This window comes from Chenopodium quinoa, unplaced genomic scaffold (assembly GCF_001683475.1).
Source record: "Chenopodium quinoa cultivar QQ74 unplaced genomic scaffold, ASM168347v1, whole genome shotgun sequence".
NCBI classification, from domain to species: domain Eukaryota; kingdom Viridiplantae; phylum Streptophyta; class Magnoliopsida; order Caryophyllales; family Amaranthaceae; genus Chenopodium; species Chenopodium quinoa.
Genome location: NW_018742385.1, coordinates 442,311 through 460,734, shown reverse-complemented (window position 1 = coordinate 460,734; position 18,424 = coordinate 442,311). Strand labels below are relative to the sequence as shown.

The window sequence follows — 18,424 nt, the reverse complement described above, 5'->3', positions numbered from 1 at the left end:
GACCAAACCCTCAGAAAAGTATAAACCTTTCACGTCTAGGGCGGAGGCAACTTCGAACTTGGCTAGGTGTTTCAAGATCTTGTGTATGCGGAATTGTATTTGATAAAAGCTAGTTTAGAAAAACAAGAGGGAAAGAATAAGTTATATTGCTCAAGAGAGAATAGAGAGAATTGGGTGATTGTGAATTTATTGTTGATGAGAGTTGTTTTGAAAAAGGGGAGATGTGACCTCTATTTATAGGAAAAAAGAGGGTCGAAGAATTAAGAAAAGAATCCAAATTCGAATCGAAATAAAACTCGTAGCAGCAGTTTTTGCGAATTTTGTTTTTATCATATCTTTTGATCCAGAAGTCCAAATAAGTCATATAATATGTCGTTGGAAAGCTCTTGAAGTCTACTTTCTAATGCAATTGGAGATTAATATATTTTGTAGATAAAAAGATATGGCCAAAATAGTAGGACGGTGTCAGTTTTGGATAGAGTTTCGTATTTCTTTCATATTTTTTTCGTTAAAGCTCGGAATTAATATTATAATATATCATTGGAAAGATATTTTCAAGATCTATCCAACCATATAAAATTTGGATAAAAAATATGAGGCAAGAAAATAATATTTGAATGTCTTTGAACATGTTTAAATCTGAATAGAATTAGGACTTTAAAAAAGGAAAGTTTTTTTAAAAAAAGGAAAGTTCTATTTAAATCAAATTCTTATTCTTATCTTTTCAAAAAAGGATAATTAAGATCTGTTAGAATCTTATAGAAGATTCTAATCAATCCTAATTAGTTTAGGAATAGGATTAAACCCTTGGACCCTCCTCATGATCATTGGGTCGTAGGTAAAATCCGGTTTGGACCCATTTTAGTATTTTGGCCATAACTTCCTCATTATTCATCGAAATTGGGCTTATAATATATCGTTGGAAAGGTCTTTTCGTGCCCCATCCAACTACACCATTATTGGACCCTTATCATGGACTAAACTAAACTGGATTGGAAGTTTTCATAAAACAGGGTGGGTTTTCGAAAACAGAAAGAAAGATTTTTAAATAAAAATAACAGCAACACTAGACTTTTCACACTTTCACCTTATTCGATTATGGTTCGACGCGAAAGGTATTCATCACTGGGTTTGGTTTTGGGGAGACACAAATGGGTGTCTACAATACCCTAATACTTCTTACAATGAAAATGATTTACAATGTTTTTTATATCGCTCTCCTCTCATGGTATTTAGTGTATGAAACCAAGTACCCATATTTCCCATCTTGCTCATATTTGATATTTCCCATCGAAAGAAGCAACAAAGAAAAATATAAATTTAGCGATACAACATCAAAATCCAGTGTATGAAACCAAATACTCATTTTTGTGTCGAGAGAATCATAATGTCAATAGAGAAGACACAAAAATATCTATATAACTATTTAAACAATTACAAGTGTTTATAATTTTTACAAGATATTCACATGAAAAACTGTTAAACAACAAGCAATTTGGCCCTCCCAAAGCCACTGGTCCAAAGACTGACCTGTTAAAGCACCAAACAAAGAACTGTGTCAAACCAGTTTGCATAAAGTAGTAATAAGCTCAACAAGCATGACAGCTGCCATTTAAATTAATCCACTTGTATTAACACTGAACAAGCATAATAGCTACCGTCTAAGTCACAAATATCAGATTCTTAACAACTAATAAGCTGATGAAGTGCCAATTTCTAGATTCGATCTCATAATTAATTCATAACTAATGACCAATTTAAACTCATTAAAAACTGGTTTATAACTTGACACCTGCATCTCAATAATCAAATCATCCTCTTGGAAAAAGAAATAATCCCTTTTATTAACACCACAGAATCGTTATCATATTAATGCGTAATTAGTTGCCGTTAAACTCACAAATATATCTCAAATTTAACAACTAATAATAAGGCTACGAAGGAGCAATTCGCAGGACCTAACTCATAATTAACACAGAATCAATAACTAAGAAGTTTAGCAAGTACCGTTTTTGAATGATGCAAAAGCCAATGTTGCCTAGATACCATTCCTTAATAATTTCTGCCACGTTCTTGTTTTCCACGACTGTCTTTGTTTCTTCTTTCTCATCTGTAGTTATAGTGATATGACATTAATTCTTATCAACTATTATAATTGACCACCAACTTAAAATTGTCTCAACCCCCTATAAAAGTATAAATTTGATCCAAACCTGAACATCCAACACAAGAAAATTGGAACAAATTCTAAAAATACATGTAGGCTAATTTTAAAATACATGTAGGCAATTGGAACTACTCATATATTATCATTAGAGAGGGAAAGAGATTAAAATCAGAGGCTCAAAGAGGAAATTTAATATATTATGTACTGTACATGCAAAGAAGGACATATTTCAGTGGCATAAGGATCATGGAATGTCTAATTTTGCAATCATAAAGCCATTTGAATCAATTTCTCCTCATTCTAGAATAAGATAACATCTTAATCCCACCCATCATCTGTCTACTACAAGTGTACAATTAAAGAAAATTGGGAGTATGAGTGCTTACTGCTTAGAACTTGCAGTTCGTAAGAGCATTGATAAATAGGTCATCCCTAGCAATGCATCAAGCTCATGCTGCAAGAAATATAAGAGGCTGAAGACTCAAGTTTAGCTTACAGATCACACCAGATGAGATCATAACTACTTTTGCGCCCGTGACATGTAAATATATCCATCACAGCAAAACAGGGAATTGAAAGTGAATCGAAGAATCTGCCGAAGAAAATCCATACAGAATAAATAAATGTCATATTTGAGGAAAGCAATGTGAAAAAACCCAAAAAAAAAAGGTATAACTTTATGCATGAGATAGTATAGAAACCTCAAAATCAAATTTCACAATCTCTAAATCGTAGAATTAATTAACTCATGCCACAATTTTTTAGCAGGGAGGAGAAAAACAATTTTGCTCTTGAGACAATGCAAGTGTATAATATCATGCTAACATGTCAACTTTATCATTGTACGGAACACGTTACATTATATATACTATGATTTGATTTCTCATATATCTTCTATTAAGATAAGTAAGGAGATAATCAAATTTGCCGGTCAAAATTTATTAGGAAAAAACGAATCAAATATATAGTAATTAGAAGCAGATGAAGAGGTACTGCCTACAGACTACAGTTGACGCAAGCAATGACACGGTACATGAATAAAACTTATAGAAACTCAAATCTTATATGTTGTTCAATCATAATTCATTAGAACTTAAACTGAAGATCATGGCCTCTCCTAAAATTTATATTCCAAATGTTTTACCCAATTATCAAATCCCTAGTTGAGCCGTTATACACATTGTCCCAATATGGCAAGTGCTCTGCCTTTGGATTCTACAAATTGAACAGGGAGACTTCTATTGTATTGTTGTTTCCATTCCTCCATAAACACAAGCAAAATTTTCTTCATTCTCTTTACATTTTAATCTAAATCTAAATTATTCAGATATCCAAAGTCTAAACTCCCAAAGAGGAGAAAGGTTTTGTTTGGTCAGCTTGTGTAGAGTGACACAAAACTAATGTAATAAAGGCTATAGCAGTAGATATTTTTTTTAATCTTTTCATCAATAAAACTTATACTCCTTTACATTGAAAGATTACAAACAATATCAATCTAAATCATAACTTTGTAGAGAAATATAAGCAAAATAGATAATAATAAGATTATCAACAAGAAGTTAATAAAAGTTAGAAAAAAAAAAGCTGCGTTTCACAAAATTGACAATACCAACAACCAGTAAATTTTGGGGAAAATATTGAACTTTATTATTTTATAGAGATCTAATCCATAAAGTTTAGAAAACAAATTATTTCAAAGAGCAATTTGATAATTTGAGAAAGCCATATGTTTGAGCAGCTTTGAGCTCTCAACCCATGGAATTTTTCTGAAGCAAATGAGGTGCTACTCTGTCTTACCTTAGACGGTTGAAATGGCGGCAGTGTGAATAAAGAAGATCTCCATTTCACAAAAGACCCAAAGATTTCTGCTTTCTGCCAAGATCCATAACCATCTGGAGCAGATGAAGGTGGTGAGGTCACCATTATAAACACTTGGAAACTTTCTTTCTCCTCACTTCACCAAAACAAAACAAAACAAACCCAGAAAAAATCAAAGAAAGACCCAAAAAGCTTGTGTTGTTTGAATTAGGTTTCTCAATCTTCTGAAATTAGATACTCTACTTGTTCCTTATGACATTAATATCTTCAATATCTTATTCTTCCAACAAGTTTGAAACAAAAATATCAAAGTATAAAAAGATGAAGGACATATCTCAAATTGCCTTTTGAATTTCAAATTTTTATAACCACCACATCATTCGGTGGAAATTTTAAAACAACACATCATAAATCTATTAGAGGAACTTATTAATAACTTTATTTTTGTCTATTCTTGTCACTCATTAGAAATACTTTGTCTAAAACAATTATTTCCTTAATATCATAAAAAGAAAAAAAAAAGTAAAATAAAAAAACAAGGTGACCATAAAACATTTAAAACAATTTTTTTTTTTTCCTTCCAAAAGAACAAACACAAGATAGAGCAAAGAATCAAATGCCAAACACCCTTTATGTTCCATACATGGCCCAGCATTTATATAAAATTGAGTAAATTGACAAGGATAGAACTTCCTCACCTCCTGGAACATTATAATCCAGCATCTGCAGGGCCAAATAAAAAACACAAAAAAAAGCATGTAAGAACTATATACACAACACCATTATATTAATTCAAAAAACGAAAAAGGCGGTTTAAAAATTCAATGATTGTAAAGAGTTATTTTTTACTTCTTTATTCTATTAGGCAAAAGAAAAAAAGGGGGGGGGGGTGGAATTTAGTAATTGCATTCAAACTTTAAATACCAAAACTCTTAAACCCAAGAACCCCACTTTATATCTTATCATTTCCTATGCAATTAGTCTCACATTCTTGATTCAATAACATTAGCACTCGAATTTGCTAGAAGACATGAATCAACACAAAGAGAAGTCTAAATGTAATCATCTTAAGAGACGATAATTAGGCTCAAATCTGTAAAACAGGAGGCAGGGATGTCAACATTATGGACATGTTAAGTCGGCACAACAAAGGCTGCTCTAAGTGGCTTCCGAAGTTAACCGTTGATCGGATTATTCTTCAGATGAGATATGAATTAATAAAGTGATAGGTTCACTAAACTATGCTAAACAGTACCAAATCAATCAAATCGCAAATCAGAATATAAATCGAAAAAATTAAAAATCAAAATACCTGAGCAACTTCGTAAGTTGAGAGCCTGAGAGGAGGCTCAGATCATCTAATTGTTTTTTTTAGTAAATAATGAGTTCTACCTTAAAAATAAATAAATAAATAAATAAATTAAAAAAATTAAAAATGGCAGAGGAGGCTCATATCGGCATAGCATCAAACAATATATTTGGTGTGGCTATTCAAGCAAGGGAAAAATCAACCATGGCGTCAAACCAAATCTGAAAGAGATGCGCATTTGAGGAGCAAGAAAATATCAACATGCAAACACACCCATCAAATTGCTGCCAAGCCAAATGACAAATTACCTAAAACAAGAAATGCCCACAAAAACCAAACTGAAAATTGATTACTATAAACAATTATTTATCCTCATAGCCTTCAAGTTCTCTGATCATTTAACTACCAATTAAATCATAAAAATATTTAGCAAAAATAAAAAATCGAACAACTCGATTAACCTGTTTCATCAATCCACCAGCAAATAAAATCAGAAAAAATACAGAACAAAAAACCTATTTCATACCAAAATACAGAAAAAAAAAAAACCTATTTCATCATTTCACGAGCAAATAAAATAAGAAAAAATTGGAAAAAAAAAATTGAAGAAGAAGATCGTGCCCATAAGAGAAGTATCGAGAAGGCTGTGAGTAAACAAAACCTAATCAGTAGGATTGGCTGAAGATGAAAAATGAAATAAAGCAAAATCAAAGCCATACGAATTGGTACTTCGAGGAGCAAATTATGGAAGGCATGGTGATTGCTTGCTTGCTTTGCTATGATTCGATTGAAAAATCAATGAAAGAGCAAAGTCACAAACAACCTAAATTCATCACAGTTTCACTACTCTTTCATCAAAAATAGTCCAAAAATTACATGAAATCCACCTAAGAAGAATCCTAATTTGACTAAATCAACGATAGAGTGAAATTAAACCCTAGATGGTGAAAATTTTAAAGATTATTGAATAAAAGAAAAAAGAAAAAACCCTAGCTGCTCCCTATATCAATGACCATCTATTTAAGCAGCAAACCAGCTTTGTAAATCCAATTATAGCCCATAAAAACAACTAAACAAGGCAATGGGGCTACAATACGATCTAAAACTCCTAAAAATGGGCTATTATCACTCTCTCTTAGATAAAGTAGTTTTTCATAATAAATAATATCCAAAGTTCCTAAATTTTCGCCGAAAAAGACCACAAATCACACCACCTTATATTCACCATACCTTAACAATTCAAGGTCGATCGACATTTTGGTACAACGGAAGAAGCAATTAACCCAATGCACCTGACATCCGCTACACCCAACACTTCACTGACTACAATACATACTCAGCTTCAAGCTTCTTCTTTTTTTGAGTGGGGAATTCCAATTAAAATACGGCAAAAACAACTAATTCTTAACCTTACTCAAGTAGACCCAACATTCATTAATATTATACTTCAGACAAACTTATATCGTTAAGCAAAACTACAAATCTACTCAAATCAGAGCACAAAATACTAAAATTCATTGAATTAAAAATAAAAAATAAAGTAAGACCCACAAAAATAAAGTAAAAACAGAGCAAACCCAGGTGAGCAAAAAATCATAATTCACGCAAAAAACGAAAAAAAAAACAGGGAAATTAAGTAATTAAGATAAAACAGATACTCCGTATAATTAACAAATAAACCCACCTCATTTTCAAGCTTCTTCCATCCAAAGAGATCGTCTCCATCCCTAACAACAATCGCACCTCCATTTTCAAAAATTCGTGCGCTAGAATTAGAATTCGGCACTGGAGTTTTCTGATTCTCTCTCCTCGGCGACAAAGACCAACCCGTGAAAACCTTCTTCTGGGGTGTAAACATTGCTTCAAACTACAATTCAGCCGATTTACAGCAGAAGAAATGAGCCCAGTAACTCAACTTCATCAAAAAAGATAAAGAATTTTGATCAAAGCAAATCAAGATTTGAGTATCTTGAAAACCAACCAAAAACCCTAACCCTAACCCTAGAATTTCGAAATCAGGCGAAAAAAAACAAAGGAAAGACAATAAACGCCCAGAAAACGCCGGGCTTAAAAGTTAAAAATCCAATTCACCGGCGAAAAACTCAAAGTAGGCTTCAATGGAGAACTCAGAGTGCACACTAATGAAGAACTCAGAGTGCGCTTCAATAGAGGAGAGAGAGAGAAATTTGAGGATGCTTAGAAGTGAGGATGAGAGGAGGAAAAGCAGGAGAGAGAAATGGGCAACCCGAAAAGACCAAGAGGATGAATGCCACGCATCAGCCCACTTTGAACACCTAAAATGTCTGCACAAAAAAACCGAACCACCCCTGTCAATCTGGTCAATCAGGGAAGGGTGCTAATGGCAAGGGAGGGCAGAAGCGTCAATCTCCTGTTCATAAGGAATAGTAAAATTGCTACAGTAGGGGTGATTGGGGCTTGTATAAGGGTTAAGTTCTAAATGCAGTACAAAATAACCTAAATGCAGAATCTAATTAAATGGCTAAAGACCATATTACCCTTATTATAATTTTCACCCTAATTTGATTCACATTGTAATAAAGTACTCCTTAGTAAATAAACACATTCTCCCTTTTCTCTATACAGAAGGAGGCTTCTCTTTGTTGATAATGAAAGCAACTTCTTAGCCACTGCAGGTGCAATCATTGATATGAAGAATGGAAAATTCACTTTTGAGGTAGGAGACGAGAAAATGGAGTATTCACTCTTGAATGCTATGGGTTCTCCTTCCATGGGAGAGACTATTTGCCAAGTGGATGTTCTTGATGATTTAGAACGTGAGCAACTTCCCTTAATTAAAAAGGATGATGCACTTGAAGCGGTGTTGATGGGAAGTGCCAATGAGGAAGATTGGGAAACAAGGGAGTACACGCGGCTACTTGAGGAAGGAAAAGCAATTCCAACCGCCGCTTTAGTGAAGGAAGTCCTTAATGTATCAAGTGTTAGGGAGAGTACTACGCCTCCCGAGGTACAGTTAAAACCCCTTCCCTCTACTCTTAAATATGAATATCTCGGTCCGAATAATACATATCCTGTTATTGTCAATGATGAGCTCAATGACATGAAATTAGAGCAACTGCTCACTGTTTTGAGAAAATACAAAAGTGTTATTGGGTACACCATTGATGATATTAAGGGTATTAATCCCTCATTTTGTATGCATAAGATAATTCTTGAGGATGATCATACCTCCTCCATAGAACCTCAAAGACGACTTAATCCAAATATGATGGAGGTAGTTAAAAAAGAGGTTCTTAAATTGCTTGCTGCAGGAATAATTTACCCTATCTCAGATAGTAAGTGGGTTAGCCCTGTACAAGTAGTTCCAAAGAAAGGAGGTATGACTGTTGTCAAGAATGACAAGGGTGAGCCAATTGCCACTAGAACTGTTACAGGTTGGCGAATGTGTATTGATTATAGGAGGTTGAATAAGGCCACCCGGAAGGATCATTTTCCCCTTCCCTTTATTGATCAGATGCTTGAACGTTTGGCTAAGTATTCCTTTTTCTGCTACTTGGACGGATACTCTGGTTTCTTTAAATTCCCATTTGTCCATGCGATCAGGAAAATACTACTTTCACATGTCCCTATGGCACCTTCGCCTATCGAAGAATGCCATTTGGATTATGTAATGCTCCAGCCACGTTTCAACATTGTATGATGGCAATTTTCTCGGGTCTTATCGAAAATTCAATGGAAGTTTTTATAGATGACTTCTCTGTCTATGGAACATCTTTTGATGTATGTCTTGAAAATTTGGAAAAGGTGCTCCATAGATGTAAAGAAGTCAATTTAATTTTGAACTGGGAAAAATGCCATTTTATGGTACAACAAGGAGTTGTTCTAGGCCATGTGGTGTCACATAAGGGTATTGAGGTTGATAAAGCAAAGATAGAGGTCATTGAGCGACTACCCCCTCCTAATTCTGTAAAAGGAATTCGGAGCTTTCTTGGTCATGCAGGATTTTATAGGCGATTTATTAAAGATTTTTCGAAAATCGCTAGACCTCTAACTGAGCTTTTGGCCAAGGATGCCCCATTTGTATTTACTGATGCTTGTCTTGAGGCTTTTAACAGGTTGAAGGAAGCTTTGATCTCCGCTCTCGTTATGCAACCCCCGGATTGGATCCTACCATTTGAGATTATGTGTGATGCTAGTGACTATGCGATAGGGGCCGTCTTGGGGCAACGGAAGGATAGAAAACTTCACGCTATTTATTACTCTAGTAAAACTCTTGATTCTGCTCAAATGAATTATGCCACAACTGAAAAAGAGATGCTAGCAGTAATTTATGCAATAGAGAAGTTTCACTCATACCTTGTTGGTTCGAAGGTGATAATTCACACAGATCACGCTGCATTGAAATATTTGATGACTAAGAGTCACGCCAAGCCGCGGTTGATTCGATGGGTCCTTCTGTTACAAGATTATGACATCGAGATAAGGGACACGAAAGGGACTGAGAATGTCGTTGCAGACCATCTTTCTCGCCTCCTTCTCGATAAGGGGAATGAAGATGACCTCCCCATTGATGATTCTTTCCCTGATGAACATTTATTAGCACTTTCTCAAATTGAATCACCTTGGTATGATGACTTAGCTAATTATTTGTCCACAGGTACATTGCCCCATGGTTACTCATCTCAACAAAAGAAGAAATTCTTTTATGAGGCAAGGCGACATTTTTGGGACGATCCATCCCTTTATAGGCTATGTGCGGATGCAATGATAAGAAGATGTGTTCCGGAAGGTGAGGTAAGCAAAATTATTTCTCATTGCCATGACTTACCGTGCGGTGGACATGCAGGTCCTACAAAAACGGTCGCGAAGATTTTACAATGTGGTTTTTATTGGCCAACTTTGTTCAAGGATGTCTATGCCTATGTTAAAGCATGTGACCGTTGTCAACGGACTGGTACTATTTCAAGAAAGCACGAGATGCCACTCAATAACATACTTGAGGTCGAGTTGTTTGACGTGTGGGGGATAGATTTCATGGGACCATTCCCTTCTTCCTATGGTAATCGATATATTCTAGTAGCCGTTGACTATGTCTCAAAGTGGGTTGAAGCAATTGCTACTCCAACCAATGATGCTCGGGTGGTAAGTAAGTTCTTTAAGAAAGTTATTTTTCCTCGTTTTGGTTTACCACGTGTGTTAATTAGTGACAGAGGAACACATTTCTTGGAGAATCGGTTTGAAGCAATGTTAAAAAAGTATGGAGTGCAACACAGGGTCGGAATTGGCTATCATCCACAAACTAGTGGTCAAGTTGAGGTGTCCAACCGAGAAATAAAATCTATATTGGAGAAAACAGTCGCTAGGACAAGAAAAGATTGGTCGATAAAAATTGATGATGCTCTATGGGCATACCGAACGGCATTCAAAACGCCAATTGGTACAACCCCATATCGACTAGTTTATGGTAAAGCTTGCCATCTCCCTGTTGAGCTAGAACACCGTGCATATTGGGCAATTAAAATTAAGAGCCTTAATTTTGATGCTCAAGCAGCAGGTGAGAAAAGATTGTTACAACTTAACGAGTTAGATGAGCTCCGTCTAGATGCTTATGAGAGTTCTAAGTTGTGCAAAGAGAAAACAAAAAGATGGCATGACAAGGGTCTCATACGTCGAGAATTTAAGGAGGGAGATCAAGTCCTTCTATTTAATTCAAGACTGAAATTATTTCCTGGTAAACTCCGCTCTAGATGGTCAGGTCCATTTAAAATTCGGAAGGTCTATCCTTATGGTACTATTGAGCTATGGAATGCAACTGGGGGTACCTTCAAAGTTAATGGTCAAAGGGTGAAGCATTACCGAGTTGGAGACCCAATTGAGGAGAGAGTGGATATTACACTCGCAACCCCATCACAACATAATTGAGCAAAAAGGAAGTCGAGCTTAAGACCTTATAAACAAGCGCTTTTTGGGAGTCAACCCAATTTATTTTATTTTCTTTTTCTAATCCTCTTTTCTTTTTTTCTTAGTTTTTATTTTAAAAAAAAAAAAAAAGGAAGTTAGTACGTTTTTATTTTAGAGCTTATTAGTTAGTAGTAGGACTAGCAGGTACTAGTACCTTAGTATTAGTAATAGAATTAGTTAACACTATCATTATCATTTTTTTACCTAACTAATTCTTTTACTTCCACTATTTGATTTAGGTGCAAGAATAAGTTTGAGTGGAATTTGGTTTGCTAATGGAATTGTAATAGCTGACATATAAGAAGACAAAGTTGCAGCAGCAATTTCACATATATATTGGAGTATTGGGCTTGGCGTGGAAACAAGAGGAAGCCACGTTATTGCCGTGGTGTATCCTGCTTGTATTTTGAATTAAAAAAAAAAAAGAGGGCAAGGTTTGAGAAAAAGACAGTAGATACCACGGTATGGTCGTGGCCCTTCAACCATTGCAACGACCGGATCGTGGCCCATATCTGCTACCCCAAAAGAAATTAAAAGGAAACAAAGTTTCATCAGCAATCGGACGCATCGCAGCCCTTATATTCACGACTGCTCTTTGTTTATCATATCCTTTGTTTCTTTATTGCTCTAAACTGCAATTCTTTGACAAATTTCCCATAAAATTGTTCCAATATCATCTAAATTTCGATCTTCTTTTGCTCTTAAATTGTCGCTACCCATCGAACCCTAGGTTCCGATTTTACTTTTTTTTTTTTATAAGTGGCAATTTGTGAGCAATTAGTCGAGTGGTGGGTTGATTCATAAGATATTGATTGTTTTACCCTTATTTGTTTCAATTGCAGTGAATAATTGCACAAATTCAAGAGCTTGAAGATTTTATTTGGGTGTGAAAAAATGGAATCGATTTTCGGCGCGAAGACGGTGTGGGTATTGCTTAGTTGATCTTGTACTCAATTCATGGGGCTTACCCACATCAAATAAGAGGAAGAGAGCTCCTACGGTTTCTACATCGAAAGGCAAGACCGCTAATCCAAGGAGTCGACTCTCTACTTCGAAAGGCAGCTCAACCACTCTCAAGGGTAAAACTCCATCTTCTTCTTCTACTCCTAAGCATAAGGCTCCAATAGAAATTGATTACTATGACATTGTGTTTAAAAATGATGAGCATAAGAAGAAGTATGAAAGGCTATTTACTAGAGGAGTAGTTGCTACTCGGTTTTGTGTGCTAATGCCTTACGATCCTTACACATTGAGCATGATGTTGGTTGGCTTGTGAATAACATTGGTTGGGGTGACTTTATTCAAAAGAAGCCTCCCACATATAAGAGAATCACACTAGAATATTTAAAGGCCAATGTTACCTATGGGAAAGGTTGTGAGCATGGTTCGATCACATTCCAATTATACAACCAAGAGCATACCTGGACCTTAGAGAAGTTGAATGTTGTTCTTGGCTTACCAAACGCCGGCTTGAGATGTACTCCTACGCATTGGTATGCCGATAATACTTGGAGAATTATCGCTGGTGGAGTGCCTTGGAATAAGGATGGAGTTAAGGGAAGCTTCATTCGCCACCCCGCCATTCGCTATGTTCAACGACTATTATCTTGTATCGTACTTGGACGTCATGATGGTGGTGATGTTCGAAAGGATGATGTATTTTTCATTGACAGCATGCTCCATGCCAAGGAAATTAACACAGGAGCTTTCCTCATAAAGCAAATGGAGACCTTAGCCAATAGAAGCAATACAGGAGTAGCAATTGTACAAGGAGGATATGTCACACTTATTGCTCTTAGCTTGGGGCACAAAGAACAACTTCTTGCCGAAGGAAGTGTACAAGGTACCGATGTTTTGAATCTAGCCTCTTGTTCTTCAATGGGTTGGATTAAGGAAACAGAAGGCACCATCCTATGGAGCATTCGAGATAATGGTGAGGATGAGTTGCCCTCTCCGGAAGCTATGTCCTTGCGTGATCCGAATAATTGGTCATTCAATAATATTTCGTCCCTTACTAGAGAGCCCAACCTTTAGGATTCGATAGTACCTCCTAAAAATCCCGTGCAGTCCAATCTCCCAAGTTCTCATGAGACTGCTAGCCCCTCTTCAGTGTCCTCTCTCATCAGTGCTATTGACAAGGTCCAAGGCTCTATTGATGAAATCAAGGATGAGAAAAAACTAATCAAGGAGCAAATGGTATTTATGTCCATGACATTACACCGTCTTGACACTTGGCTCAAACAACAAGGGTTCTCAAGCCCTCCTCATCCCCCTCCTCAATGAGGCTTTGTGAGTACCTCTCCCTTCTCTATATGCTATATTGTTGCATTGTGGACATTGCAAATTTCAAGTGTGGGGGAGGGTATATTCATTGTATACATTGGACTTTGCTTTTGTATTATAGTTGTCTTTAGTGAGATACTGAGGTTTGTTTTCATTCCAAAATGTGAAACAAGTGATTTCTTCTTTCCCTAAAAAAAATCACTATTTCTCATGAATTATTTGGCATTAGTTTGAGTAATTCGATAAGTAGCGTAAATTCTTTTGATAACAATTGTTTGTGGTAAGATGGTTTCGTTTTCCTCTTGTGCGATAAGTACCTATTGGAGGGCCACGAACCTCGTAAGACTCAAATCGAATACCCTCCTTCTTGATCGCCCTAATTGAGACTTGCATTTTAGCTTCCTGAGATCGACTATCGAATTGTTTGGGAAATATGATTGAGGTATATTTTTGTTATTTAGAGCTTTCAGAGTCATCTTTAGGAATTTTTCTTTATATGTTACATCCTTCTCTTGATAGCCCCTTTGAGCCTTATTTCCTTCTTGACTACCCTTGTGTTACAACATTATGGTTCCGTAATGCATTGTTTGGATAAGAAGAGTATTTTGTTAAGGCATGTTGATTTGTATGATGAGCTATTCGAAGGAAGGTGGTATGATAAAAAAAAAAAAAAAAAAAAAAAAAAAAAAAAAAAAAAGAAAAAGTGAATAAAGATATGATATAAAAAAAATTGAAAAAATGAAAAGAAAAAAAAAAGTATTGAAAAATGATGATGAGAAATAAAGAAGGGTAAATGTTAATGTTGAATCAATGGAGTTGACAAGGATGAGCAATGCGTTCATTGTTGGAAATTTGTTGTTTTTAATCTCATGGTTGATATCTCTTGATTTCGTGCATAGTATGTATGAGTTTTTGTTGGATTGATTTTAAGCACCACATTCCCAAATTTACATCTCTCTCACCCTATCACCCAAGCTTACCCTTTAAAAGTCCTCATGATTTTCCTTGCAAATTGGTCACTAAAACGGTGGAGGGCAAGATTTTGTGCAAGTCTTGACGAAGGTCATCAAATCGAAGTGAGGCATTGAGCTAATATGGTTGAGCATCCTTAGGGAAGGTTCAAGCTTGAGGAAAGGAAGTGGCAAGATTGGTTGGTTATTGAAGGGTGCTATAATTTATCGTTTCATCTATGTCATTGATTTGTGATGCATAAATTGAGTTTTGAATTAAAATGATTTTGATTTTCAATTTAATCACTTGGTTGAACATTTTGGTTTGGAAGTTCTTGGTTCGGCTTTGTAGGTATGCCTTCTGAAAACCTTCACGAGACCAAACTCGTCCACTAGGGTAGCCTAGGGGTTTAAAGGGCTTGTTGCACATGATAAGTGTAATCGTGATTCCTACGACAGTGAGTATTAGGATTTATTGCTTTCTAGGTTAGTTTTGTTTTCTTTCCTCGAGGACGAGTAAAGGTTAAGCGTGGGGGAATTTGATAACACATTTATATACTCATTGTTATATGTTATATTTGAGTGTTTCTATCATATTTTCTCTATATATTTAATCTTTTGAAGCTATACTTCTTTATATTTCGATGTTGCTCTCCTCGTGGTCTCTTTCTTTATTTTGTAGGATTTACGCGTAAAAGAGCACCTTTGCAAGCTAAGTAAGCTAGGAGCGTGTAGGAGATTACGAGCCGAACATCATATATTCATATGGTCACATTCCAAGCATGAAGTTGTTTTCGAAGGAGTATTGTGTATAAATTGCCTAGCCTTGGCCTGGTTGTGGCTTGTTGCATTAAGTTTTGGCCTGGTTGTGGCTCCTCCTTTTATGCCCAAGAGAAGCCTACCAAGATCAGTAGACACCACGGGTTGGCCGTGGCAAAGTCCCAACAGCTTTGGGTAACCTGTGGCTATCACCTGACGAAACATGAAAGCCAAGTTTGAGGCGGTTTGGAAGACCTATTATTAGGAAACTTCTTTACTTATTCCTAGGGAGATAAATAGGCTTTGGTTAGGCATATTAGAGTACTTTTTGGACTCGTTAAATTGAGTTGAAGAATTCTACAATTCCCTTCAATTTTAGATTTACTTTGTTCAAGATTTCATCTTCAATTCCATTAATTCAAGTATTTCTTCTTTCCTATATTATTATGTCTTTTGATTATTTTGTTAATTTAATTATGAGTGAGTAGATTTATATTCTAGGGTTAGGTTGAACCCTAGTTATGAGTAATGCATGATTTCCCCCAATTCCTTATTTAATTAGATTAATTGCTTTGCTTATTGAATTGTGCTAATTATCAATGTTAGGTTAGACGTAATTTGATATTGATTGAACCAAGTATCTTGTTTATCAATGGAAGTTGAGATTAGATGGTTTGATTAAATTCAATAAGGGCATGAAATTCTCCATGGAAATAGGTAGGATGGATTGCTAGGATTGTATGGATGTTGAGTTTAATGTCTCTAAATTGCATGATACCATGGAAATAGGTTTGATTGGATTCTAGAGAAGTCATAAATACTCGGAAGGGGTTTATTGGTATTTTCAAGGGCACGTCCTTCCTTTGAGTATTTGATTAATTGGGGTAGGGATTTATCTTTGCATTATTCATACTAGTGGTGATACTTAACTCTGGATGTTTTTATTAATTGATTTATTTCATCTTGATTCTTCTCGTTTATTTTGTTTAGAATTAGATTAGTTGAATATCACTATTAATTGGTTACTTGCTTTGTAGTTACTTGAGTCTAATTAATTAGTTGAACCATAGTCTCTTGGGATCCGACCGTTACTTGCCCGTCTACATAGTAGTGGTCTTGTTAGGTTATTTTTGTTAGGTACGCGACACGCCTATCAACAGCTTCACCTTATGTTAGGCTGAAATGTTGTGAGGTAGGAAAAGTGGATTCATCTTAAGAGAATTGAAAATTCAAAATAGATGAAATTAGTAGATGGAAAACCATCTTGACAATATGAGAAGTTTTGATTTTGTAGTGGTCGTAGGAAGTATGTAAAAGTATTTAGATTTGAGAAGTTTATATTTTGCGGAATATAACTAGAATATTCTGTGTAAGTTCCATATTGGGGTTGATATCAATCGGAAAATGAGAAGGTTGAACATTAGGATTATTTTGTGATTATTTTTTGGATTTTGTGGGTTTTTTTTCTCCTCTAGGTTTTGCAATTATTCATCCCTTAAGAATATTACTTTCACTAAACTTGAAATTGGACTGATTTTAATTACTAAAAATGAGAGTATTAATTTATGTAAAAAAAAATTGTGTGAAAATAGCTCGAAATTAGACACATTATATATGGGAAAAAAATAGAGCCGTTGGATTTTTTTATTTTATTAGGTATTTTAGAAATTAGAACTGTTACAGAATTTGTAACGTTAATAAATCTTGCTAAATGTAAGCCCTTGGATCAATTTCAACAAAGACTTACTAGCCGTCCACGTGTCAAAATAATTCTTAAAAGTTGTTCTTTTATTGAATTATATCTTACGTGAAACAACAACATTGCAAACCAAAAAAATAAAATAAAGTACCGAGGACCAATCAATTCGTGACAAGTGGCAAACTCGGAAACTTTTCCCACCCAAAGCCAAAGGTTATGAGCTTGACCTTAGGGGTGGCAAAAAACTGACCCGACCCGAAAACCCGACCTGAAAATAGCGGGTTTGGGTTGAGATTTTTGACCCGAAAACTTAAATGGGTTGACACGAACCTGACCCGAAATTAAATGGGTTAGGTTAAGGTTGAAAATTTCAACCCGAAAATGACCCACTTAACCCGAAAATTTAAAAAAAAAAAAAAAAAAAAAAAAAAAAAAGAAGACTACTACCAACCCAAGCCCAAATCTTTAAGCATAAACCCTAACTCATTTTCACTCTCACAAGCCGTCACCTACATTTTCTCTTTCCTTCTTCTCCTTATCTTTCTTCACTCATTCTCCTCCTTCTATATCCCTCTTCATCCATTCTCTTCTCCTTATCTCTTCTCATTCGTTCTCTTCTCCTTCTCAATCTTCCTCTAGAATGCTTCAATTCATCCAGAAAATCCGAATTTGAACTTCTCTTCTCTGATTTTTGTGAATTTTTTTCTTTATATTCGAATAATCCTTAAAAGCTCCTATTTCTCTCTCTTCACGCGAGCAAGTCAACAATGTCACGTGAGTAAGCTAGCCACCGTCACTGTCACAGCAAGCCCGACCGACCACCATCACTGTCACCGTCTATTGTTGGGGTTTTTTTATACTTTAGATCTAGTTTAAATTTAGGTTAGATTGTAGATCTAGTTTTATTTTTCTCAAATTTCTGATTATAATTTTTTTTGATGAAATTATAATGTAAGTATATACATTTTGTTCCTGATAATCGCCTATTCTTCATCGATCTAGTTATTCTGATTTTTTACATATTTTTTTCTTGTTTTTTTTTGTTTTTTTTTGCCGATTTGTTTGTATTGTTTTCTGGGTTTTTTGTTTGAATATTTTTCTGGGTTTTATGATTGATAGATCTAGAAGAATTCAAGGAATGTTGTGTATAATATGTTAAAAAAATTCGAACAGAAAAAAAAAAACAAGTCGAATCAGGTTATTTTCGGGTTGACCCGAACCTGAAAATATCAGGTTCGGGTTGGGATTTTCAACCCGAAAACTTAAATGGATCAGGTTCGGGTTGGGGGTCACCTGACCCGAAATTAGGTGACCCGAACACGAACCCGACCCGACCTGATCCGTTTGCCACCCCTACTTGACCTGGGCATTTGCTTTCTCTCTTTTCAAAACAAGTTTTTATATTATTTTAACAATAACCCGAAAAACTGAAAACCGAAAAAATCAATCTGTAACCGTTCCAAAAATTAGGATACCAGATCTGATAACCATAATGGTTC

At 35.4% G+C, this 18,424-nt stretch overlaps 1 protein-coding gene across 2 annotated transcripts; it reads right to left on the bottom strand.

The window, feature by feature from the left end:
- Positions 1-1,388: 1,388 nt before the first annotated feature.
- LOC110698923 lies at positions 1,389-7,661 on the bottom strand. 2 transcript variants are annotated; one of them, XR_002506829.1, is made up of 6 exons: positions 6,979-7,645; positions 4,684-4,708; positions 3,965-4,121; positions 2,554-2,759; positions 2,008-2,110; positions 1,389-1,530 (listed from the first exon to the last, which is right to left on the bottom strand). XR_002506829.1 is itself a non-coding variant. In XM_021876429.1 (6 exons), exons 1-4 carry the CDS (start codon positions 7,150-7,152, stop codon positions 2,688-2,690), a joined length of 366 nt encoding a protein of 121 aa, XP_021732121.1. In that variant the 5' UTR covers positions 7,153-7,661; the 3' UTR covers positions 1,389-1,530; positions 2,008-2,110; positions 2,554-2,687. The 2 variants fall into 2 exon arrangements, 1 of the variants encoding a protein (XP_021732121.1); XM_021876429.1 differs by having other exon boundaries at positions 3,965-4,059; positions 6,979-7,661.
- Between the last annotated feature and the right edge of the window lie 10,763 nt (positions 7,662-18,424).

What these genes read in the sequence shown, in the direction of transcription:
- LOC110698923 (XM_021876429.1), bottom strand. Translation starts at nt 7,152, where the DNA reads ATGTTTACACCCCAGAAGAAGGTTTTCACGGGTTGGTCTTTGTCGCCG. An exon ending in GGAAGAAGCTTGAAAATGAG is followed by an intron (nt 4,709 to 6,978) that starts GTGGGTTTATTT and finishes TTGGCCCTGCAG; the next exon opens with ATGCTGGATTATAATGTTCC. An exon ending in CGCCATTTCAACCGTCTAAG is followed by an intron (nt 2,760 to 3,964) that starts GTAAGACAGAGT and finishes TTTCTTCGGCAG; the next exon opens with ATTCTTCGATTCACTTTCAA.